Raw genomic sequence first — 25,857 nt, 5'->3', positions numbered from 1 at the left:
AGGATTCCTCTCTGCACTTTGCTCTTGAAAAATCGGTAGCCTTCAGATTCAAAAATCTCTTCATCTGGGTACCTTGTTTCCTGTAGGGCCACTATGGATATCTGATTTTCGTGAAGAGCTTTGGTGAGGGTTTTCAGCTTGCCAGTTTGTGTAAGTGAATTTATGTTGAAAGTTGCTAGAAAGGTTTTAGATTTTGGCCTGAGTTTTTGACTCTTCGGGGTACACCGAGATGCTCCGACTCGTCTCTTGCATGATGTCGAGTCTCCCCCAAAATCCGAACGAGACTCGTGCGCCGTGGCGTTCACGACGAGGGATTTACCCGAAGATTTACCCCCTGGGGTATGTTTCTTGAAATGTTGTGCCATCATGCTTTTTGACTTGACTTTGCTTTGGACGGGTACCCATCCTTTTACAACTAGGGTTGTTAGCCCTAGAGGTTGCCTCAAGATGTTTTCTGGCTTCTGGTCATTTACCAGTCTTCGCCGTAACCCTGGCAAGGGACCGGTTTTTTTGTCACGGTGGTATTTTATTTCCCTACTACCCTCTGACTCTGCTGGCGGCAGAGCCAGCGAGCTTCCCCAATTCCAATGGGACGCGCCCGATGGAGGTAACCGGTAAATCCCCACGCGGGTATTATTATTATTATTATAATTATATATAATTCACAATTTTATAATTGAGTTTATGAGCTTCTTCGGTACAATGTACAGGGAAGAAGTACTATTTAGTACATACGCACTTATGATTCATACATATCGGTACCATATACTTACATTGTTGACAAATAAACTTGACAGATATTTACTATTGCACGTTATAAATTTCATATTAGAGCCCGTATTGTCAAAGTATCAGCTTGTGAAAGTTTAGATTTTATAATTCCACCTTTACAACTATACCGTACATAAATGGTCAAAATTATTAGTGGACGATTTTCATTAGTGCTCTGTATATGGTGGATGGTTCATGCCAATAAACTTCCTTACTATATGGCAAATGGCCAGGATTTCTGCTTTTTGTAATTCTCTGTAAGTGAGAGGGTGGAGATTAAGAGCTTCAATGCTCTTGTGTAGTATCTTTGGTATAATACCATTACATCCACTCACTAGTGGAATTATGACAACATTGTTGTGTTTCCACATGGTTTTTATCTCTGTGGCCAGATCTGTGTATTTGGAAATCTTCTCTGTATATGTTGATTGGCTGTTGTATTAGGGCATGCTATGTCAATTATGAAGCAGATTTTCTTGTTTTTATCTACAAAAGTTATATCTGGTCTATTTTAGGTAATAGTTTTGTCAGTGATAATACTTCTATCCCAGTAAATTTTGTAATTTTCACTTTCCAAGACTGATTGGGGTTTGTACTTCCAATATGCTCTGATACAATTGATTAGGTTATTTTGTCGGGCTAATTTCTGGTGAATGATTTTTGCAATTTGGTCATGTCTGTACTTGTAGTCTGTGTTTGCCATTAATTGACAATCTGAGGTTATGTGCTGGATGGTATCTGGAGATGTATTACATCGTCGGCACAGATCTGAATAGACAGACAGATCATGCAGTATATGCTTTCTGTAGTTCCTTGTGGCAATGACTTGATCTTGTATGGCGAACGTGAAGCCCTCTGTTTCTGGGTATATATCCGAGTGTGTCAGCCACTCATGCGACGCTTGTTTGTCGATATATGGCTGATTTAACTCATTTGGTTACCGTCCATGAAGAGGCTTCTTTCTTCATAGAACGATCTTTTCCTCATTTGTGGACAATGACATTGTAAGTGAAGCCGGGGTGTTCAGATTGAGGGGTGTAAAACCGTTATCTGCTATAACCATTGCACTAGGTAGGGCAGAGGTTTCTGATTTATGTGTGAAGTAACATTTTAGTGATTTAATTTGTTCATTGTGTAATTTCTCAAGGTCTATTAGTCCATGTCCACCATCAGAACGAAGCAGAGTAAGTCTTTCTGAGGCTGATTTTGGATGATTCATATTGTGTTTTGTCAGTAACACATTCGCTTTCGTTTGAAGATCCTTCAACTCAGTTGTAGTCCACTTTATGACTCCAAATGAGTATGTGAGAACAGGTATAGCAAACGTGTTTGATGGCCTTAACGATGCTTTTTTCTGTGAGCTTAGAACGCACGATTTGTCTTACTCATTCAGTATACGTCAGTCTCAATGCCTGTTTTGTGTCCTTGTGTTGAATCCTTGCTGATTGGTTATATCCAAGATATTGATATGTTTCACTTGTTGTCGGTGGTGAGATGTCTGTTGCTTCAGAGTGGATGCCCTGTGCCGAGAAAGAGCCCTCCTAATTGTCTGAGTAGCACATTTATCGAGTCCAAATTTCATGCAGATGTCTGTGGAGAAATTGTGGGTAATTGAAACAAGGTGTTCAAGTTGTCTTTGTGAAGCAGCATACAGTTTCAGATCATCCATATACAGTAGATGTGAAATTTTGTAGATTGTTCTTTGCTTATTTTTGATAGTGAATCCATATGTTGTTGAACTGAGTAAGTCTGATAGTGAGTTCAGAGGAAGACAAAACCATAGCGGACTGAGGGAATCCCCTTGGAAAATTGGTATGAGGTCAGTTATCACACATTCTTCTCCATTATGGAAGTTAATAGTAGTTTTCCAAGTCTGCATGGTAGTTGCTAGGAATGTCACTATTTTAGGATCAACTCTATACACTCTAAGCACCTCAACAAGCCAGGAATGCGGCACTGAGTCAAATGCCTTTCTGTAATCTATGAAACAAGTGTGCAAATTTCGGTTGTTATAGTATGCTTGTTCCATGATTATACTATCAATTATTAATTATTCTTTACAGCCTTTTGTTAACCATTTGCAGCCCTTTTGTTCCTCAGCGATTATGTCATTGACCTTGCAATGATTCTGGATTCTATTTGCTACAAGTGATGTTATGATTTTGTATAAAGTTGTTAGGCATGTGATTGGTCGGTAGTTAGCAGGATTTGCCGTGATGTTATTTTTAGGTTTTAGGTACGTGATTCCTGTAGTGAGAAAGTGTGGGAGGGCATCTGGTTTACTGATGATTAGAGTAGATTAGATTTATTTATCATCAACAGGTTATTTTCCCAATTAAAAATGATTCAATAAAACATAATAAACAACAAATACACCTTAAGTGAATAACACTAATTTCCTAAAATAATAACCAAGTTCAAACTAAATCTAGAGACCTTTTTATATGCATATTTACAAAACCTTAAATAAATAAAATAAATAAATAAATAAAACTCAATCTCCTTAAATAAATTACATTATTAAACTACATCTAGTAACATTTACATATTTACATATCTTACAGATAGGGCCTTACATTCATGAGGTCATTAGGGCATGTCTGATTTTAGACGGGGGTGAGTGAAAAAGGTCCACTGATTCACCCACCTCATTCAGTGATGTTAGTGCCCTCACAAGCCATGAGTTAGCCCGAGGCACAGTTCTCACTTTAGGCAGGTGAAAAATATACCTTTGCCTAGTATTTCGACGAGGAACATGTAATGGAATCAGCTACAGTAATGTTGAGCAATCCTCTCTGTTCGTCAGACACTTATAAAGAAAGTGGGCATTGGCACATCTGCAGCGTGCGTGCAATGTCCTCATGCTCGTAGCCTCACAAAAAGACTCGTAATCAGATGAAGAGAGAGAAATACCCAAACCCTTGTAGCTGATCCATTTCATGAACCTTATTTGGACTCTTTCCAAGTTTTGTATTAAATACTGCTGAGAAGGCAGCCACACCTCGCAACAATATTCTAACGATGTCCTGATTAGAGTGCAAAACAAAGTTATTAGAGTTCCAGGAGAAACAAATCCGCTACAATTTCTTTTCAGAAAGCCAAGTAATTTAAACCCTTTCCTAGAAATCTTGTCTAAATGTTTCTCGAAGGAAAGACCGTAGCAGTTTGAAAGTGTCACACCAAGATCATTTATTTCATTCACACGAGCTATTTGGAAATTGCATAAATGGTAAGAGTAATTTACTGGTTCCAACTTGCGTGAAAATGTAATTGTGTTGCAGTTTGAAGCATTCAAACCAAGCAGCCACTTTTTACACCAGTTACTTAGTAGGTTTAAGTCAGACTGTAACAACTTACAGTCCAACTCACTATTGATTACCTTAAAGATCTTTAGATCATCAGCATAGAGAAGGCAATTACTGTGTTGTATAACTGATGTTATATCATTTATGAATATGACAAAGAAAAAAGGGCCCAGTAAAGAGCCTTGGGGGACACCTGAAGTAGGGTGGTACGGCTTTGACATAATACCATCAGCTTTTACTACACAAACTCTATTAGTGAGATAGCTTCTAATCCACTCCAAACTACTTCCTCCTATCCCATATGCTGACAATTTGGTGAGTAGAGCATCATGTTGAACTGAATCAAAGGCTTTGGAGAAGTCCGTATAAACAACATCCACTTATTGCCTCCTATCGAGAGATTCTGAAATGAAATTAATATACACCGCCATATTGGACACGGTAGAGCGTTTCTGTACAAAACCGTGCTGCGCTATATTAATATACTGTGAAACTGAACTGTACAATATCTTATACACGATCTTCTCTGCCACCTTTGAAATTAGGGACAATAACACAACAGGCCTATAGTTATCGAACACCATTTTGTCTCCTTTCTTGAACACTGGTATGACGTAACCTTTCTTCCACTCACGCGGAAAATACCCTGACGAGAATGACATATTTATTATTGGAATATGCAAACAGTGTTTGGGATCCTCACCAAGAATACCTAATAAAAGAAATAGATAGTGTGCAGAGGAAAGCAGCAAGATTTGTAACAGGGGATTTCAGGAGAAAGAGTAGTGTATCAGAAATGTTAAAGGAACATTTGCTTGAGTCCGAATTCACTGACGATTTCAAGAAGTAAGAAGACTTCCGCACATCTTTGTTTCATAACAGGACCAGGATTCCAAGCCAAATGTCTGATGTTAAAGTCTCTGCAAACTACAAGGATATCCTGCGGACTTAAAACAGCTGTGATGTTGGCCAGTGTTGCTCGAAGATTACTCATCCTAGCAGTCACTTTACCGAGCTCGATAGCTGCAGTCGCTTAAGTGCGGCCAGTATCCAGTATTCGGGAGATAGTAGGTTCGAACCCCACTGTCGGCAGCCCTGAAAATGGTTTTCCGTGGTTTCCCATTTTTCACACCAGGCAAATGCTGGGGCTGTACCTTAATTAAGGCCACGGCCGCTTCCTTCCCACTCCTAGCCCTTTCCTGTCCCATCGTCGCCGTAAGACCTATCTGTGTCGGTGCGACGTAAAACAACTAGCAAAAAAAAGCAGTCACTTCGTCCGGTGGCAGGTAGCAGCACACTACAATCACAGACCTCCCTGATGTTGAGGTGGCCTTGACCACGAGACACTCCCAGTCTCCCACCAGCTCTGGCCGGGAAACTGGCGTTAGAGCACATTTCACAGCAACCATAATCCCTCCCCCTTTCACTTTGCTACTATGGACCTGATGTCTGTCTTGACGAAACACACAGTAATCAGTAGACAACAGTTCATTATCACCAACAGAATCATTTAACCAGCTTTCAACTATACAAATACAATCTTTGCTGGCGTCACTGAAAGCGAGGTTAAAGTCTGTCAAAGAATTACACATGCTCCCTACATTTTGGTAGAAGAAATTCATACCGCTGTCATGCTGGGGTCCTGGGTTCAGATGTATGTCGCCGGACAAAGCCAATAGAAGCACACAAATCGCTGAACCAGATATCTTTGGGCTAGAGTTCGTCTGTTGTTTTCTCGCAGCCTGGTTGTGACGTCACCAGATACATAGATCCATTTAAAGCCAGCACGTGGGCTGAAATACGAAGCTCCGAACCATTCACAAAAATGTTTTCCCAACGGTTTTCATATTTCACGAAGTCTAACACATTCTCATCCTGGAGGCAAACTCGAACGGACGTGATACTACATTTGAACACTACTAATAGACAAAAGACACGGAGCGATACCGACACACGACTACTTGAACCATCTAATGTGGTTCCTCCGTCTTTAGGAACAATTTCTCATCCCAAGGACAATGAAGTGCCCTTCTCCTGTCCGCTCATCATTGGCATACGATGGGGGAGGGAGAGTCTCCTTATACTGGCTGACACTCGACCTTGTGTTAGTCGCCTTTTACGATACGGAGAGGATGCCATGGGTGTATTCTACATCCCCCACCCACACAGACTATGTAGTATATGAACATGTAAAAATAATTTATTAAAAATTGAAACGTGTATAATCTCAAATTTTCCCAACGCTCATACCGTGCTTAATGATAAAAAAGTCTGACAATCCAATGAGGTGGTTGGGGCGACTAGTATGTGAGAAAAACGTCATTTCCATATACTTTAACCCCTCTCTGCATCATATAGACCTCCTTTTCTTCACATGCTGCCAACCTCCATGCGTGGTGTAGACCCCTGTAGACCTAATTTAATTTTGTTCTGGCTTGTAAAGTTTTAAATTTGTCGAGATGGAAATGATATAGCTTTGAAGGTAAAGATCTCTGCCTTCCTTATATGTGTGAATCGTCCAAAATCAGTGTTTTGTTTCTTCTTTCTAAAGTGTTTTGAAATAGTCAGACCTCTTTCCGCTCAAGAGCATGCAGGCTTAAATTTCTGCTGCTTTCTAGATGATGTATGTTTCATTACGGGATGTTTCCTTAGCATAAATTGCCATCTTTTCACTGATAAGAATGTTGACATCATTTGGTGAGAATTCCTATAATTCCTTCAACGCCTTGAAACCTCTTTCCTCTTGCAATTAATTCGAATGAAAGAGTAGTAATTAATTTTTTTAAATCAGATTATAACAGCATAGACTGAACTGAGGAAAGTGAGAGTGGACGCATAACGTTAGGAAATGGGAGGGCATGGTGCGCACAGTCAAGTAATGTACGACGAAATGCACTGAAGTATACGCTCTCTTTCTCATGAACTAATCACCCCATTAACCTAGCATTTGTGCTAAATGTATCTTTGAAGTATTGTTCCCAGTTCTTCTGCTCAAAAGTTCCTGAGGCAATGATTATCCTAGTTTTCATTGCATTGTGAAACAATCCAGGCAAATACAAGAATGTCGCTTTCATTTCATACAAAATATGGAAGGTCTCTTCTCCATTACTACACCATAAGGTAAATATAAAGTTAATGAATGCAAAGTACATTCTTTTGAGTCTCTACTGTAAACATTTGAAAATAATCTGAGCTAAACTGTTCACTGCATTCCCTTAGTGCTCATATCTTAATCACCCTCGTCCGCTGGGTAAAGCAGCACTAATGCTCACTGTCACTGAGGGATTTAAAGCAGTAGTCCTCAATTTACCGGGTTGAGCCAACTGGTTCGTATGTATTATTTTTCTTGGCCACCAAAGGAGTTCAGAGCGTGAAAGTCATAGGAGACACTTCACAAGTTATGAGCATTGATACACTATTTTAATTCTTAATGTAGTTCAGTTTCTCTGTGAAAAAACATCACAAATATGTGCAAATAAGTGATTGACTGTAGATGTTTTTATGGTATTAATTACCATATAGTCTGTTGTTTCCTTTACAAGTAGTCAGCTTGATTTAATGAAAATCCATTTTGAAAGTAAATGGTTTTTTTTCTTTTCCTTGCAGATGAAGACTCCTGCTATTCAGAATGACTTTAGTTACTATAGACGTACAATTACAAGACAACGCATGTCTAGCCAAGATGGTTTTGATGACACGAAAGAAGTTACCAATGACTTGGCAAATAGGATGTCTTTATTTTATGCCCATGCCACACCTATGCTCAAAGTTCTGAGTGAAGCGACAACGAAGTTTGTGGCAGAGGTTAGTTCATTGTCTATTATGTTAATTTGATGTGTTCAAAGTTTCTTCAGTGGTAAGTAATCTTCATATTTTTCTTTTATAGAATCAAGACATCCCAATAGAAAATACAACAGAAACCTTGAGTACAATGGCAAAAGTCTGTTTAAGGATGTTGGAGAGTCCGTAAGTAGAACTGGCTAGATTTGTAACAAACTTATTTCTCTAACTTGATTTTTGATGGGTGTAAAGCTAAAAGTTCTGTACTGTATTGAATTTTCATTTCCTTATTTATAATTTTACCATTTCAGCTCTGAGTAAAAAAAAAAAACAAAAAAAACACACACACACACAGAGAATAAAAACTCAGGGGTATTGATGATACTCCTGAATGAAAAATGAAAACCTACAACCTGTTTTCCAGTCATTGACCGGGTCAGGGATGTAATGAATGAAACATATATAGGCTATTAGTACGATGGGGTCACCACTACCAAAATGATTTATTAATGACTGATAGATGCTATGAAATGAGAATGGAGAGTGTTGCGGGAATGAAAGATGACGGGGAAAAGTGGAGTACCCAGAGAAAAACCTCTCCCGCCTCCGCTTTGTCCAGCACAAATCTCACATGGAATGACCAGGATTTGAACCATGGCATCCAGCGGTGAGAGGCCAACGCGCTGCCATCTGAGCTACGGAGGCTCTGATGATGCATCTAATCCCTAAAAATTACTGATAAAATTACAGTACAACTGTCCATGTAGTCAACAGTAAATATTTAATATTAAAATGTTGTGCCTTTTACCAGTTTGATCTTGTTATAAATTTGACTGAGGTACAAAAAAAATGTATATTTCTATTTTTAAAAATTTATCCTTAACAGCATTCTTCTTCTTCTTCTTTCTCTTATTGTGGGTGGGAGTGGTGGAATAACATCCACGGTATCGCTTACCTCCCATAAAAGGCAACTAAAAGGGGGCGTAGGGCTCTTAAATTGGGAGTGTGGGTTGATGACCATGGTTTCCCTAGCTGAGACTGGCATTGCTTCTACTTCCTTGTATCATGCTCCTCACCTTCATCTTTGCTATCTGACCTCCCTCGATCAACTCTTGTTCTTTTCCGACCCTTACAGTATTAGGTATCTGAGATTTACAGAGTCGCTTTCACGCCCTTCGTGGCCATCCCCTTCCCTTTCTTTTCCCAATACCTTCACATGTTGAAGTGTTGGACTTCTTCTCAAAACTATAGAAGAATAATATAAGAAACATACCTCACAAAATTACTATAGAACTTTCAAACAGACAAAAATTAACTTAATGTTCTCCACCATCACTCCATTTTACCATTGAAAATGGAGAAACTGCATACACTAATAGTGTTAACTAAAATCTGTGCAGAGTATTTTTCTAAACTACAGTACATAAGTTTGAAGCACTTCAAGAAGTTTTGGTTCAACTTTCCCTAAAGCAATCCATATTCAGTCTTACTGAATGTCTGAGAAATTGAGGAAATTGCTAAAAAACATCAACAAAGCTGCAGGGGGGGCCAAATAACTGCAGAAGTATGGAAAAAATGCAACAGGCAATTTAATCATGAATATGAAATTATACTGGAAATTTGGAAGATTCAAAAATTCCTACAGTTTGGAAAACAACAATTACACACACACGCGCGCGCGTGCACACACACACACACACGACTGATCCAAACAACTCTTGAGGAATCTCTCTCTTGCAGATCACTTATAAAATTCTTTCAAAAATCCTTCTAAACCATGCTGAGCATCAACTGGCACTTTATATGAATTTAGCCCAATTTTATGGCCGGGTGCTTTTCCCCAACACGACCCTATGTGGAGGGATGTATTCACTATTGGATGTTTCCGTGATGGTTTGTAGTGTAATATGTTGTGTGTAAGTGAAACTGTGTATAGAGATGAACAAACACCCAGCTCCTGAGCTAAAGGAATTAACCAGACAAAGGCCACTATGCTGACCATTCACCCAATGGGCCCGGACCCTTTCAGATCATATCCCATGAAATCATCATCATCATCATCATCATCATCATCATCTGCTGTTTCCACCTGTTGGCTGGGTCTGCTTATCCCATGAAATAAAATTGTTTATGTGATGTAAAAGGAGGAACAACTGAGTTAATTTTTGTTTATGCAAAGAAAACTGGGAAACCTCCATTAATTGAAATAAAAGGGAGCTACATGATTTCGGATAACCAGAATTTAGAATAATAAGTAAATTGTGAATTTTTTGACTCGTACAGTAGTTTACATTGATATAATAGTTTGATTTTACCGTATTTAAATTATTATTATTATTATTATTATTATTATTATTATTATTATTATTATTATTATTATTATTATTATATCAATATGTCAAATCAATACATACACAAATTATTATTCTCAAATATAGTACTACTGTGTCTGGCCCTGCGGTGTAGGGGGCAATGTTTCCACCTGTCCCCTGGTGGCCCCAGGTTCGATTCCCGGCCGGGTCAAGGGTTTTTAATTGTAATCACAACTACCACCACCTGTTCGCTTTTGTTATGTTTCTATAGATATAATGCGTACAAGTACATGTTTGAAGTTTCCGTAATCTGACGTTCTTAACTTATCATTCTGGGTCTGCATTATGACACACCCATTCAACCAAGTACTTGCTCACGTTTGACTCGAAGAACGACTGGACTTCTTACATAGGGCACATGAAACAGCACATAGTAATATTTACAGCAAAGTGCAGGCAGATTCTACTACATACGTTGCAGCTAGCAAGAATGATTCACCTTTGCCATGCTCATATATGCATTAATGAAGGAGGTGGTCATTTTGAAAATTTCCTTCATTAATCGAATGGCCATGTACAAGCACATTTCACCTCTGTCGATAATAGCTTATTTTACTGCAAATAGATCTTTTAAGAGCTACTTAGAAATGAACATAACAGAGTACCTGCAACATGACAACTGATCATGATTTAGATTTGTCTTCAACACACTCGACTCACACAGACATTTAACAACGAAATAAACAAATCGTCATATAATGGCCTTGAACCTCCAAATAACCAGCACTGCTTTCCTCCTCTAACTTCAACTAAGCTTGGCTATCACGAGCTGTCGTTTGCTGGTGTTATATCAACACTACTTCTAGTCATTCAGCCACCATATTCTCTGTATATGAAGTTTCTATGATACAGAATTTTCATGATTCTTTACCATCATTGATTTCGTTGACACGAATAAATGAATTATAGAAAGCGTAGTAAGCCCAGACATTGCTGTGAGTAGCCAAGGTCATTGTTTTTAGGTTAGGCTATAATCTGCAGGTTGCATAAAACTGAGTGAATAGGTGCAGCTGTACCACTCGGTATATCCAAGTCCTTAAAAACTTCCCAGAGTATTACATTTACATGATGTCATTTGTGAATACATTTTTCCTTAGTAATAAAGGAATGGTTAGGTCCAGTTTGAGTTCCAGCCCGGGATCATAGTTATAGTCTACTTGTTATATCCCAGCTATCCTTGTCCAAATTTAGAATTTCAGCTGTGAGCAGCAATTCCTTTACCTGTTGATGTAAGCACATGCTTCATTTATAATTTAACCTCTTTAATTTATATTATGAAATTTGTGTTTGCATGTACTGATATATTTATTTCTTTACTTCTAGGAATCTAATTGCTCAGTTCCAGAGAGAAGAGACTCAGTTATTCGTTTTGAGAGTCATGGTTGGTCTAGTCATCCTATATGATCATGTACACCCTCAAGGAGCATTTGTTAAGTCTTCAAATGTTGATGTAAGTGAGGTTAGAATTATAATTTCAGTAATTCAGTAATTTCAGTATTCCTTGTTTCCCTGCTAGCCACTTGGGTGATGTTGGAACTCTTTGGTATCTGACCAGCTGAGAACTCAAGTTTGTCAGATTGCTTAATGAATTGTGCAGATCTTATTACCTGTTTTGTAGAAAAGAAGAAAGGTTTTGTTTGTGTCAATAAAATACATAAAACTGTATTGAATTTTCCGTTATAGAGCGTGGACTTTCATATGTATAGGAAACAGATGGAGAGCTACGACTTACCACGTATAAAGTACACATAAAAGAAGGACATGGGTCCAAAATTTCCGACTGGAGCCTTAATATTTATCCACGTGCTTACATGGCAAATCACTTCTCTCCATCTGTTTCCTATTCATATACATTTTGTTCCTGTTAGCTTTCTTACCTGAGAAATAATGTGGACTCTAGGTGATTGCAGTTAAGAAAACTATACATTTTTATGAATAATGTATTAAAATATTACTTAAAAAAAGAGTAAGTGAAGATTGTAGTGTTATATCTTCATCATGAGTTAACGGTGTGACTATCACTCACTGATTTTACAATATGGAATGGAATTCAAATGAAATACAATATTAAAATATTCATGAAATAAAATGCTCAATCGTCGGACTATGTACTCATACTTAGTACTTACCTGATTACAATAGTTAATGGGCGCCAGCTACAAATAGATGTAGTGATAATAGAATGAGAATCTATTACAGAACTATTTAAAATAGTTTTACTTGAGTCCGCCTTGTCAATATACCTTATGATGAAAGAAAACTATTTATTTTACCATACATGTTTCGGGAAGTCATCCATGCCCTTCATCAGTGGTAAGTTCAAAGAATAAAACAATATGACACTATCTTTTGCTTTTACAATTTAAAGAAGTATTGTGTCCTAATTCACCATATCAATGAATAAAGAAAACTAATGAAATATTATGAATAATGATCAATACATAAAATTTTGTTGAACTGAATGAGAATACTTATATAAATTTAAGATCTTCAAGTTTTTCGTCTCTTTTTCTTTTTTTTCCTTAAATGATCATATGCTAGTCTGTACAGTGGGTTATCTTCTGCACTTCTCTCATTTAAACTTGATTCAAATTTTTTTTTTGGTGTAAGATAAATTTCTAAACTTTCCAAAACAGTTATTAATTTTATTTTTTTGGCCAAATGTATTAATCCCATGTTATTAGAAATGTTTGTAAATTTATGATTCTTTTCAACCATATGTTCTCCCATTGCCAAATATCTTTTATGATTGACTGCATTAACATGTTCTTTGTACCTTATAGCCAAACTTCTTCCAGACTGTCCTATGTATCGTTTTCATGTTTGGCATGTTCATTTGTAAATTCCTGATTTATTAAATATACATTTATTCTCTATCTTATCTGAATTGAAAATTATCTTATTAGTATTATTATCATCCGTTTTGTATGCGACATTGATGTTCTTTTTCCTGAAAATTTTAGCCAGTTGATAAGAGTGCTTATGGAAATTCTAAGTTTGCATGAAGGGAATTAGATATATTTCCACCAATAGAGCATATCAAAAATCAGATAAAAAATTAGATGTATGGCTTTTCAGGCATTTGCTCTATTGACCAGTGTTTCGTCTTAGGTCTGACACTAGACTCATCAGAGTGGGATGTGTCAGACCCTACCCACTGACGCTGGGGTATATGCAGGTGAACTAACTAACTAACTAACTAACTAATGAAGTTATTTCATTCCTGTCCTTTGACAGGCGGGGCCGTCAGCTAAACCAGTAGCTCTTGGGCCTTTTATTATTGATTTATTGATAATTTGACTTTAAATGTGTGATTGTATGTGTTGTACATACGTTATTAATTATTGTTGACTCTGGCGCAGAGATCGCCGGACCACCAAGGGGAACCAACTCAGGGAGAGGACCCGCACCGCCCCCCCCTCCCCCCATAGTTTTCCCCGCTAGACCCCGTTTATTGAATTCTTTCTTTGTACATATTTACATTTACATATATTTACAGTTTTATTGGTTGTTTTGTTGAGCCTCTTCTTTGGCTAGAGTCTTTAAGTCCTTCTTGCTGATCTTATTTGTAACATATGTGTCAAATATTACAATATAATTACATATCATGCACAAGTTGCATAATTTTACACAATTTTGTTAGGTAATTTTGTTGTTTCGTGGAGCCTCTTGTTTGGCTATAGTTTTTAGGTCCATTTTGCTTTTGTATTTGCAACATATGTGTTGGTAATACAATCCACTTATGTATCATTGCACAGGTTACATTATTTTATATTTATTTATACAGTGATTTACACTACTTACTACGTCTCTTGTAAGGTATTGTCTGTCTTGTCTTGGCATTATTTGTTTGTTTATAAACATCTGTGGTAGTACTACTAGTCATATGTTTGTTTGGAATGTCATTCATAGTCGTAGTGGTCACTGTGTTAGTGGGTCAGTCAGTGTTGTCAACAATGCAGTAGTAGTAACTATGTGTTCATTGATGTTCTGCTCTCGTCTTGGGGCGGTTTATTATTGAATTCAAATCTTTGTATGGAATGGAATAAATATTTTACTATATTAATAATAATAATAATATTTAGCATCTGTAATAACAGTAGGTACTTTTAATAATAATAATGATAGTTATATTGATCGAATGTTTATGTTGTCCGTTTAGATATTATTATTGCTGTACGTGGGGGTATTGATAATTTTAATTAATAATCATAATATGATAATGATAATAATAATAATGATAATAATAATAATAATAATAATAATAATAATAATAATAATAATAATAATGATAATAATAATAATAATAGTAATGGTGATTGTAATATTATTCACGTTCATGTAAACGATTTGTAACACTTAAATCACTGAAATTTTCACTAACTTTGGGTATTACTAGTGACTTCACTTCACTTCACTTTCACTGGATATTTGTGACAGCACTTGTGGTGCCTAAGTCGGCCGGTACACTATTCAGGTGATGTGTCACCATGGTCAGGAGCATCCTGTTCTGTTATGATTTGCAATTGTTGAGGCTTTGTGGCGGTGACAATGGGAAGGTGGTGGAAGTTATGTGATGGGAGGAGGGAAGATATGAGAATTTTCTGGAGTGCGGTTGTCGTTTAGAATTGCGGTGGCTAGAGGTGACAGTGGTAGGGCTTCTCTAATTATAGGGTTGTTATGTAGTGTGCCTCTTGTCAAATATTGTAGGCGTAATTTGGGAAGGTATAGTAGGGGGTGAAATTGGCGGAGGGTGTGTCTACAGGTAGATGGTGAGCTATACGTATAGCATGACGGTCGAGTTGGTTGAGTCTAACGTATTCGGTTGGGTGGGCAGTAATCCATGTCAGAGAGGCATAGGTTATTAAGGGTCGAATGAAAGTCTTATAAACGTTAATTATTTGGGTGGGTTTTAGTCCCCATGTGAAACCTGTTAGGGATCTGAGTGCTCGGAAACGGTTAATAGCTTTTCTATGGATATCTGCCAGGTGGTGGTTCCATTGCAGGTTATTTTGAAATTTAATTCCTAAGTATGTTAGTCTGTTAGTTTCAGTAAAGCGTATGCTATACATTGTTATGTGGACTTTGTGGCGTGCAGGGCAGAGACGGGATTTATTTCGGAAAACTATGAACTGGGTTTTGGTGGGGTTGATGGAGATGTGCCATTGATGGAGCCAGGTTTCAAGAGTGTTCAAGTATTTCTGTAGTCTATTGTTGAGAGATGTGAAGGTAGGGCTGAAGGCTAGAATGGCAGGGTCGTCAGCATATTGGTAGAGTCGTAATGGTGGTGCTGGGTGCGGGATATCGTATGTGTATAGTATATATAGGAAAGGAGAGAGTGGAGAGCCTTGAGCAAGACCTGAGGTTATGGGGAAGGTATACGCGTGGGTTCCGTTTATGTTCGTAGATTTGAGATAATTAAATATCAGTCTTATGATGGTGGTGGGGAGAGGGAGGTGACTAATTTTGAATATAAGTCCTTCGTGCCAGACAGAGTCGAAGGCTTTGTTAACATCTAGGCATATTAGGGCGGCTGGTTTACGGGTCTTTATGTAGGTGTTTACGGAGGACGTGATGTGGAAGAGGTGATCTTGGGTGGAAAAATGTGGTCGGAAGCCGGCTTGGGAAGATGGGAGGAGGTTGAGAGAGTGTAAATATCTTGACATTCTTTGATATAGTATTCCTTCGAAAATTTTACTGAGTACTGTGAGGAGTGATATTGGTCTATAGGAGTGAATGTCAGATGGGAGCTTGTTAGGTTTCAGGAATAGTAATATGATAGATTTACCCCAGTGTTCAGGAAAAACACCGGTATATAACATAGTGTTATAGATCGAACAGAGTATATTAATTAGGATGAGTGGGGCTTCTTTAATGTGGCGATAGGAAATGTTATCTGGGCCGGGAGCGGTGTTACGTTTGTAACGTAGGAAGTTTTGGATTTCTTGAGGGGTGATTGGAGCGTTAAGTGGGTGGTTGTAGTCTACTTCTCGAAAATGATTGAAGGAGGGTTGGAGATGAGGTAGATCTGGGTTATTATATTGTATTATTGTAGGTTCTTCTGGATGTTTGTATTGTGGTATTTGTGGGGGAGAAAAGACTTGAGAATAGTGGTCGGCAAAGACATCTGCCTTTTCTTTATCTGTAGTAGGAGGGTTGGGAGCGACATGTATAGGATATTTAAAGTTAAAAACTTCATGATCGTTCCGTATTGAATAGAGAAATAAGAAGATGTACAATATTAGAAGGATCCACCTTTCAATACTCCGTTGTAAGTTGAACTAAAAAGAAGTCACAACTTGTTTATTGGGACCGGTTTCGACACATTACAAGTGTCATCATCAGCCAAATAGTAAAATAGGGCAAGATATAAAGATCTTAAAACAACTAATACATTGAACACAGGCAAAGAATTAACATTGATTCATATCGTAGCAATTCAGTTAATGTCCAAAACACAATGTTAATTTTTTGCCTGTGTTCAATGTATTAGTTGTTTAAGATCTTTATATCTTGCCCTGTTTTACTATTTGGCTGATGATGACACTTGTAATGTGTTGAAACCGGTCCCAATAAACAAGTTGTGACTTCTTTTTAGTTCAACTTACAACAGAGTATTGAAAGGTGGATCCTTCTAATATTGTACATCTTCTTATGTATAGGATAGGTAGGTCGTGGTTTGTGTGTTTTAGTTAGTCTTCGAAATGTAGTCCAGAATTTGTTAGAGTCGTGCATATCAGATAATTCTGAACATGCAGTAGTCCATTGTTTTTGTTTTATTGCTTTGATGTACGAATGTGCGTGTTTTAGTGTTCTTCTGTGTTCTCGTAAAGTCGTATTGTCGCGAGTACGTAGATAGGAGTTGTACAGTTCGTGGGCTAGTTTTAATAAATATAGTGCTTTGGGGGGGATTGGGGGTTTGGTAGGGTGGTAGGAATGTCTCGGAATGTGTCGTTGGTCAGCTGTTATTATTACTTGCTCTACTAGACTGATTAGTGTGTGTAGGTTTGGGATTGATGTAGGTGGGGGGAAATGCTGGAGCAGTTCTGTTATTGTTTGGCGGTATTGTTGCCAATCGGTTTGAAAATAACGTCTAGTGGGAGGGGGGGCGTGAATATTGGTTACGTAATGTGTAGGATATGTTTGGGATGGTAATGATCGCTGGTGTGTGGTCGGAGTCTATACATAGAGCTTTTTCTATTACTGGGTTAGTGGAGAGTGAGGGTGATAAGATAAGCAGGTCGGGAGTGGAGTTGGAAATAGGACGGGTGTGGAAGGGGAAGGGAATCTGTACTCCCCAGATTTGAGAGATTACTGTATTAAAATCATTAGATTGTGTTACATTATAAGAATTAATATTAATGTCGGCTATAAATATGTAGTTATGAAAAGTTGAGTCTATGTATTTAATGAAATCTACTGGTGGGGGTGATCTGGGTGTAAGGTACATTGTTACTATTGCTATAGTGGTATTGTTTGGAAGATATGTTTCTATTATTAAGTATTCTGAGAAGTTATTCGAAAAATTATAAGAGAAAGATTTAGTTGTTATATGTTTTCTGATTCCTATAGCTACTCCTCCATGAGCTTGTCCTGGTCTGTCTGCTCTGTGGAGATGGTATAATGTAAAATGTGGTCTTTGTTTAGGAGTTAGGAATGTTTCATTTAAGATGAAAATATCCGGGTCGTACAGCGAAAGGGAATTGTCTAGTAGAGCACGGCTGGTGTTCAAAGAACCGATATTAGTGTAGTATAGTTTAACCATTAATTAATTATTGGGACAGCGTTTAAGGGAAAAAATGCATAATGCATCTTATTCCCCGAGTACGCTATATCCACGTGAGTGTTGAACACCAGTCGCGCTGCTAGCTGGACTTGGGATAGGATATGGGGGCGGTTAAAGGGAAGGACGTTCTGTAACACCATACTTATGAATCGTATGATGTTCTCAGAGCTAGGGGAGGGGAGGGCGGATGAGGGAGCGGGGGTGGGGAGATCCTGGGAGATAACTGGGACTACTGATTCTGGTTGGGTTGGGTCTGGGGCTGGGCGGGCTTTACAGTTGTAGTAAAAAAGGTTGGATGTGGGAGATTACAGTTTACACATTTTGGAGACAACTTATTACTACAATTTTGAGTAGGATGCTCCTGTCCACAAATAGCAAAGGCTCTTGTGTTGGCTTTATCTAGCTCGATATGCATCAGCTTGACGACGTAGAAATTTGGCGGTGGCATGGGCACCGAAGTCACTACACTTCTTTGCCTGATGGAGGGTGCCAGCGCAGGGTTCTTAGCCGCTTGGGCGTAGCTCCGTACGTTGGTAGGCATTAAGTCCAGGGTTCGCTGCGGCGATCTTTGAGGCATATGGAAGGGCGCTATAATGTTGGCTTCTTCTTCTATGTCCAGTCTGAGTGGTCGGATGCTGGAGCCTGGAGAGCCCAGTGGGGTCAGGTTTTCTACCACTGAGCTAGGCGAAGTGTATGTTGAGCCTGATGTTATTGTTTCTGAGTCCAAGGAAGAGTTTAAATTACACCGTCTTTTACGTTCTGAAGTTGGTGAAGGCGTTGAAATGTTTTCCCTGCGACGTGCAATTTTTATCGTTTCGGATTCCATTTCCTCTGAGCCATTTGGCGATAACGGCGGTGGTGTATTGCTCATTGTTGCCACCTGTTTTGAATTTGAAATCTCGACGTTATGTACTTCTTCTTCTCCTTCTTCCACCTGCTGGTTGATACTTGAGTTAGTTGAGCTTCTTTGACCGTATTGCAGCGACATCTAGCGGTACCGACAGGAAGGCAGGTGAACTTATCAGAAGCCCATTATAAGAGGCACAGTCTGATAACTGAATACGGGAGATAAAACTCCACAATGGAATTAATACCCGCCTAGCAATTCCAAATGGAAATTTGAAGTTCCCATGAAGGGAATGAGATATTTTTCCACCAATAGAGCATATCAAAAATCAGATCAAAAATTAGATGTATGGCTTTTCAGGTGTTTGCTCTATTAACCAGCATTTCGTCTTAGGTCTGACACTAGACTAGAGTACTTATTTAGAAAAGTTAGAACTGCAGATTTCTTTTTCTCCTTTCGCTCTTTAATTAAAACGTTTCAATGTTTTAAAAGGTAGTATCACAAAATATACATCCATATCTGATATTAGGCAGTAATTCTCACTTTACATTATTTTGATGCTAATATACACACACATATCTATATATATAAAATTAGAGTTTTGTCTGTACATTGCTCAGAATGTGAAAAGAATGGTATTTCTGTATCGGTCATGTCCACTGTAACAAGAAAATGCAATTTTTACTTTTCCATAATGTCTGTCTGTCTGTCTGTCTGTCTGTCTGTCTGTCTGTCTGTCTGTCTGTCTGTATGTATGTATGTATGTATGTACGTATGTATGTATGTACACGCATCACGAGAAAACGGCTGAAGAGAATTTGATGAAAATCGGAATGTAAAGTCGGGTGATGAACCACTACAATCTAGGCTATGAATTATTTTAATCACGCTGAGTGAAATGGTAGTTTAAGGGAAGGCCTGAAATTTAATTCTCAAATATTTATGTTATTAGTGGTCTTGTCTTAATGAAAATCGCTAGACAAAGATGGGAAATAAGCTGCTACAATATAGGCTATACACGCTGAAAAAAAGTGGTAGTTTAGGAGGAGGCCTAAAATTTAATTGTCAAATATTTATTTTATTAGTGGTCGTATCTTCACGAAAATTGGTATGCAAAGTCAGGGAATAGGTCGCTATAATCTAGGCTATCAATAATGTTATTCGCACTGAGTGAAATGGTAGTTTAGGGGAAGGCCTGAAATGTAATTCTCAAATAAGTTATTTATGTTATTAGTGGTCGTATCGAAAAATCTATATATATAAAATAAGAGTTTTGTCTGTACATTACTCAGAATTTGAAAAGAATGGTATTTCTGTATCGGTCATGTCCACGGTAACAACGAAATGCATTTTTTACTTTTCCGTACTCTCTGTCTGTCTGTCTGTCTGTCTGTCGGTATGTATGTATGTATGTATGTATGTATGTATGTATGTATGTATGTATGTACACACATCACGATAAAACGGCTGAAGAGAATTTAATGAAAATCGGTATGTAATGTCAGGTGATGATCCACTGCAATCTAGGCTAAAATTATTTTATTCACACTGAGTGAAATGGTAGTTTAGGGGAAGGTCTGAAATGTAATTCTCAAATAAGTTATTTATGTTATTAGTGGTCGTATCGATAAATACTACATAACTAACATAACTTTAGTTATGTCGTAAGTTAGTAGTAGTTATGTAAGACGTTATTAAATTTCCGATCACTTATGTCTTATACATTGTTACCGTACCGCATATAATCGGAGATATTCATGAATTTGGATTTTTGTTACTAAGTCCATATCAGGGCCGAGTCATGAGAAAATGGGTAGACAGAATTTAGTGAAAATCGGTATGTAAAGTCTGAGAATAAGGAACTACAGTCTACAATATAAATAATTTTGTAAGACACCCTAATATCACAGAGTCGAAAGAAAACTAATGTGAAGGCCTGCAATATAGAAAGCTCATAAACTTTATCAACAATAACATTACATTGACCATTGTTTGTTGTGATGTGCTTTTTGTCTTCCGTTTCCTCTCATCCCCGATAGATAGGATTACTGCAGCATACCGAGTTTTTTTTAAAATTTGCTTGACATCGCACCGACACAGGTAGGACTTACGGCGACGATGGGATAGGAAATGAATAGTGGTGTGAAGGAAGCGGCCTTGGCTTTAAGGTACAGCCTGGTGTGACTGGTGTGGAAATAGGAAACCACGGAATACCATATTTTTTTTTTGCTTAACGTCGCACCGACACAGATGTCTTATGGCGACGATGGGATAGGAAAGGTCTAGGAAGTGGAAGGAAGCAGCCATGGCTTTAATTAAGGTACAGTCCTGGCATTTGCCTGGTGTGAAAATGGGAAACCACGGAAAACCATCGTCAGGGCTGCCGACAGTGGGGCTCGAACCCACTATCTCCCAAATACCATCTTCAGGGTTGCCGGCAGTGGGGTTCGAATCCACTATCTCCCGGATGCAAGCTCACAGCTGCGCGCCCCTAACAACACGGCCAACTCGCCTGGTCGTACCGACTGTAACAGCCTGCCTGTATATCGGTGGGAAGTAGCTGGGATGTAAGATAACTTTCTTCTTTAGCATGCCATTCCTCTGGTTCATACATTTTCTGATATATATGGTACGTAACACACTGGTTCATCATAGTATTTGAGCTATACAATCCATACTCTGAGCCACTGATTGGAAGAGTAAAAATAATTTTAATAAATCTTGTTTTTGTGCTGTTCTATACTAATAGGGCACATTCAAATGCATTTTTGCCATTTTCAAAAAAATTCCCTCTGAGACTTGGATTTTTGTACATGTTGCATCAGAGCTACATTGGGGCTCAGTGGTAATTCGAAGACAAAATAAACTGAAAATGTAAATATTCTACTGTAATTTATTAAGACATTACACAGTACTAGAAACATTACAATATCATAATTAAGACATTACACAGTACAAGAAACATTAAAATATCAAAAATGTTTTAGAACACTAGATGATGGCAGAAAAGTCACATTACTTTAACAACTTTTCTTTACGAGCACTATCATTCCAGTAACAAATACAGTACACAAGTAAGGCCTACTTGGTATGGAACAAAGTGAAGCAATTTTTTGCTGCAGTTAGGCACAAGTTTACGTTACATTTTGCACATACTACTTGAGTGAATCCACCTGGGCAAAATTTGCATTTTCCTTTATCAGAGTATCTCGGCCAGTGTTCATACCTGTCGTACCGAATGTCATCATTTGGGCGGACTGCAAATGTTCTCCTTTTAGTGGGTTCTTTGAGTGCTTCACTGGAGCGACGTTTTGTACCTTTCCCTTTCCCTGATCTCGTAAGCGCACTTGCAATATTTGCCTGGAATTTTGCCAGCGAATATTGACATTTTTTATGTCGTTGAGCCTGATGTCTACGGTACAACAACCATCCATTCACAACGGCAACACTAATACACCAATATATAATTCTAGTGTACCACTTCACTGATCTCAAGTCAATTCTGTACAATTCCTGAAGCATACCAGCCAAATCTACCCCTCCCATGAAGAAGTTATACTCTTTTGTAACTCTGGGGCAATATATTTCCATGGTTACTTTTTGTGATGCATTCCACCTTTTACATTTCCCTACTGGATCAATTGCAGCATAAGTTGATATAAAATTCCCTGCTTTTCTGTCATACCATCTTATAAGTGCCACATTACTGTCCTTTTCCACACGCCAGTCGTAGCTGCCTCTTCCAGAGCGTTTCAATTCAGCTTCAGACATCAGGGGACACTTGCCCATCCTGTCATTAAGTATTGTGCCCACACAGAGTAATCCCCTTTCTTTCAGTGCTATGGCAAGTTGAAGAGAAGAAAACCAGTTATCGAAATAAACTTTGAAATTTTTGTGTTCAGGAAGATCATTTGTGAGAGCTACAACTATGTCACCTGAAAATCCCAACCCCACAGCCTCACAAGTTCCTTTCCCAGAGTACACATCAAAGTCATACATCATGCCGGATTGCCCAGCTCTCATGAAAACCTTAAATCCCCACTTGTGTGGTTTGTTCTTTATATATTGCTTCAGAGAGCTTCTCCCTTTGAAAGGAATTATTATTTTGTTCATCAACAGAGTGACGCTCTTCTAGTGGTGTCTCTTGCATTGTTGAGCGCAGTGAATTCAACAATGGCCGTACTTTGAACAACTTGTCATAATCAGGGTGCCCGGCAGGTTTCTGATCATCATTATTCACTAGATGCAGATAACATCGCAACTGTTCAAATCTGTTTCTGCTCATGACATCAGCCACTGGAGAAAACCGTGTTTCTGCAGCCCAATACATTTTTACGGAAGGCATTTTCACTATCCCCATTAGCAGCAATAAACCTCTAAACTGTTCCATCTCATCAGGAGAAGAATTCAACACAATGCCATCCTTCTGATGAGCATACAAAGTAGACTGCTCATGTACCATAACAAACAATTCCTTAGTCCAGTACATAGTGAAATACTCATAAGGTGTATTTTCGTCTTCTGGAGGGGGTGGGGTTGTAAATTTCCAACTCGTATCAACAGAAGGAAAATCAACTTTCCTGAAGGTGTATTTCTTCTTTTCACTTCCAGGAACAGCCTTTGATGAATATGGTACTGATGGTAGCTGAATATCCGCAGATTCATTTTCTTCTTCCTGTACTGGTATTTCCTATGTAACAAATAATCATCAATATTAGTACGGAGTAAGAACATACTTATTTAAAAATTATCCTGTACTGCATAAATCATGTTCAGGTTCATTCTCTATATTTGCTTGACGAAATACGGCTGTTTCATCTTCTGAGTCCTCAAAATCTGAAAATTCGTCTATTTCAGAATTAATTTCATCTGATAACTGTTCAGGTATATCAAGAACGTCTTTTTCATTCCTTATTTGTGTTGGTTTCATCTTGGCTATTGGCATAAAACAAGTATAAAAGGGAATTACAATCCGGTTGATAAAAGTTAGGTTAGAATGATTTGTTTATACTTAACCTCAATGTAGCTTGAGAGCAACACCATTTTCTAATCAGCTATATTCACTAGCTATGATACATATTCCAATTTATCGCGGTGCATAATCTTACAACAGTACATTAAGTTGACAAATACACTAATATAAAAAGTTAACTCACCATTAATAATTGTTCTAAAACGTGATGTTGTAACGTTGGTGGTACAAGCTCACAGCCAGCTGACTCACTTCACATACTAAACACACACACTGCCACCTAGATCAGTGCTGCAAGTGGCATCTGTAGTCATTTTATGAAAACACATACTTGTAGCTTTATGGCAATAATGGGGTTGAAGGGACCAGTCAAAATAAAAACTGGTGAGGTGTCCTTGAAATACATGTTGCTTAGGAGCAACACTGGTAGCGATAGGATTAATACATAGTGAAATCAGATTATAGAATAGAATCACACAATAATAATAGTTACAGTAATAATAATAATACAGATACAACAACAATAATAATAATAATAATAATAATAATAATAATAATAATAATAATAATACAGGTATAATAATTATACTCATAATAATACAGAGAAATATTTGTAACGGGATTTGGACCGTTACAACGTTTCACAAAAATTTAGTTTCTTCTCCTTTTTTTTTTTCCTGGAAGTAAGGTGGATTGTTCATGTGTATTACATTTTACACTGATGTATGTACATATTGACATACTGACTTCATTTTGCATATGTATCACATATTCAGAACATATTAAAAATTACTTCACACTCTGTGATGATTGAAAATACAAACCTTGAAATAAAATTTATTTTTTGAAGTAAAATTTATTTGACCAGACGAGTTGGCCATGCGGTTAGGAGCACGCAGCTGCGAGTTTTGCATCCGGGAGATAGTGGGTTTGAATCCTACTGTCGGCAGCCCTGAAGATGTTTTTCTGTGGTTTCCCATTTTCACACCAAGCAAATGCTGGGGCTGTACCTTCATTAAGGCCACGGCCGCTTCCTTCCCATTCCTAGGCCTTTCATATCCCATCGTCACCATAAGACCTATCTGTGTCGGTGCGACATAAAGCAAAATAACAAACAAACAAAAAGATTTATTTGATGTGGTAGAAATTATGGTTTCTAACAATTTTTACTTTTTCCTAATTGTCTGACTTAAGGGTAACATTATGTTTGTCTTATTATGTGATCCTTTTCTTGTTCCTCTCTATGTATGACTTGATTTGTTGGGAAATGTATTTCTTGTAAGTTCAGAATATTTCAGAAGATAAGGAAATAATGATAAGCTAATTTTTTTGTCTTTCTTGCAGGTAAAAGGTTGTGTAAAGCTTCTGAAAGAGCAGCCTGCAGCCCGATCAGAAGGACTTCTTAATGCACTGAGGTATGTATTTTCTTGTGTCTTATAACCCCTCAACTACCTTCCCCTTTTATTTCAGTTTACAAAAGTACAGTCCTCTGTTAACTGAAACAAAGGGGGGGTTGTTCGGATGATCAAAATTTTGGGTAATAACTGAAATATCATTTTTAGAGATTAAGAATACAGTAGAAGTCCGTTATAGTGAGAATTCATAACAACGAAAAATTTACTCGCTATAGCGGATTGTCGTTATATCCGATTTTTTTGTAAAAGTAACGAAAACTCCCATACACATTAAATTCAGTATGAAAAGGCAATCAGTTTGTTCAAAATTTGAGTTTTTGCGGATAATATCCACAACGCGGCTTGCTTGTTTGTTGTTTTTCGAAATCCGATACTATGTGAAAGTGTGTGTTTAATTTCATTCTGAAAAAAATATATATTACCATATTTCTCCGAATCCAAGACGACTCCCACTTTTTTATTCAATTTTTTTATCAGGCTTAAAAAGTGCTTTGTGGAATCATATGAATGTCTTTCTTATACAGTACGCATTTTTAGACTGTAGACGCCAAACATTGGCTTTAGTTATGCCGTATTTTTTGCGGCTGTACAATTATGCTTTATTTCAGC

At 37.8% G+C, this 25,857-nt stretch overlaps 1 protein-coding gene and 1 pseudogene across 2 annotated transcripts in view; one reads left to right on the top strand and one right to left on the bottom strand.

Moving 5' to 3' along the window:
- The window catches only part of LOC136857166 (CYFIP-related Rac1 interactor B), a 263,971-nt gene that overhangs the window by 221,234 nt on the left and 16,880 nt on the right, over window positions 1-25,857 (top strand). For both annotated transcript variants that reach the window (XM_067135598.2, XM_067135597.2), the window contains exons 6-9: window positions 7,683-7,880; window positions 7,963-8,042; window positions 11,552-11,678; window positions 25,178-25,248. In XM_067135598.2, coding sequence (XP_066991699.1) covers window positions 7,683-7,880; window positions 7,963-8,042; window positions 11,552-11,678; window positions 25,178-25,248 — 476 coding nt within the window. The remainder of the gene's footprint in view (window positions 1-7,682; window positions 7,881-7,962; window positions 8,043-11,551; window positions 11,679-25,177; window positions 25,249-25,857) is intronic.
- On the bottom strand, window positions 21,766-23,791 carry LOC136858148 (piggyBac transposable element-derived protein 3-like; annotated as a pseudogene).

Source organism: Anabrus simplex, chromosome 1 (genome assembly GCF_040414725.1).
Source record: "Anabrus simplex isolate iqAnaSimp1 chromosome 1, ASM4041472v1, whole genome shotgun sequence".
NCBI lineage: Eukaryota > Metazoa > Arthropoda > Insecta > Orthoptera > Tettigoniidae > Anabrus > Anabrus simplex.
Note: the sequence above shows the minus strand (reverse complement) of the source record. Positions and strands in the feature narration are given on the sequence as shown.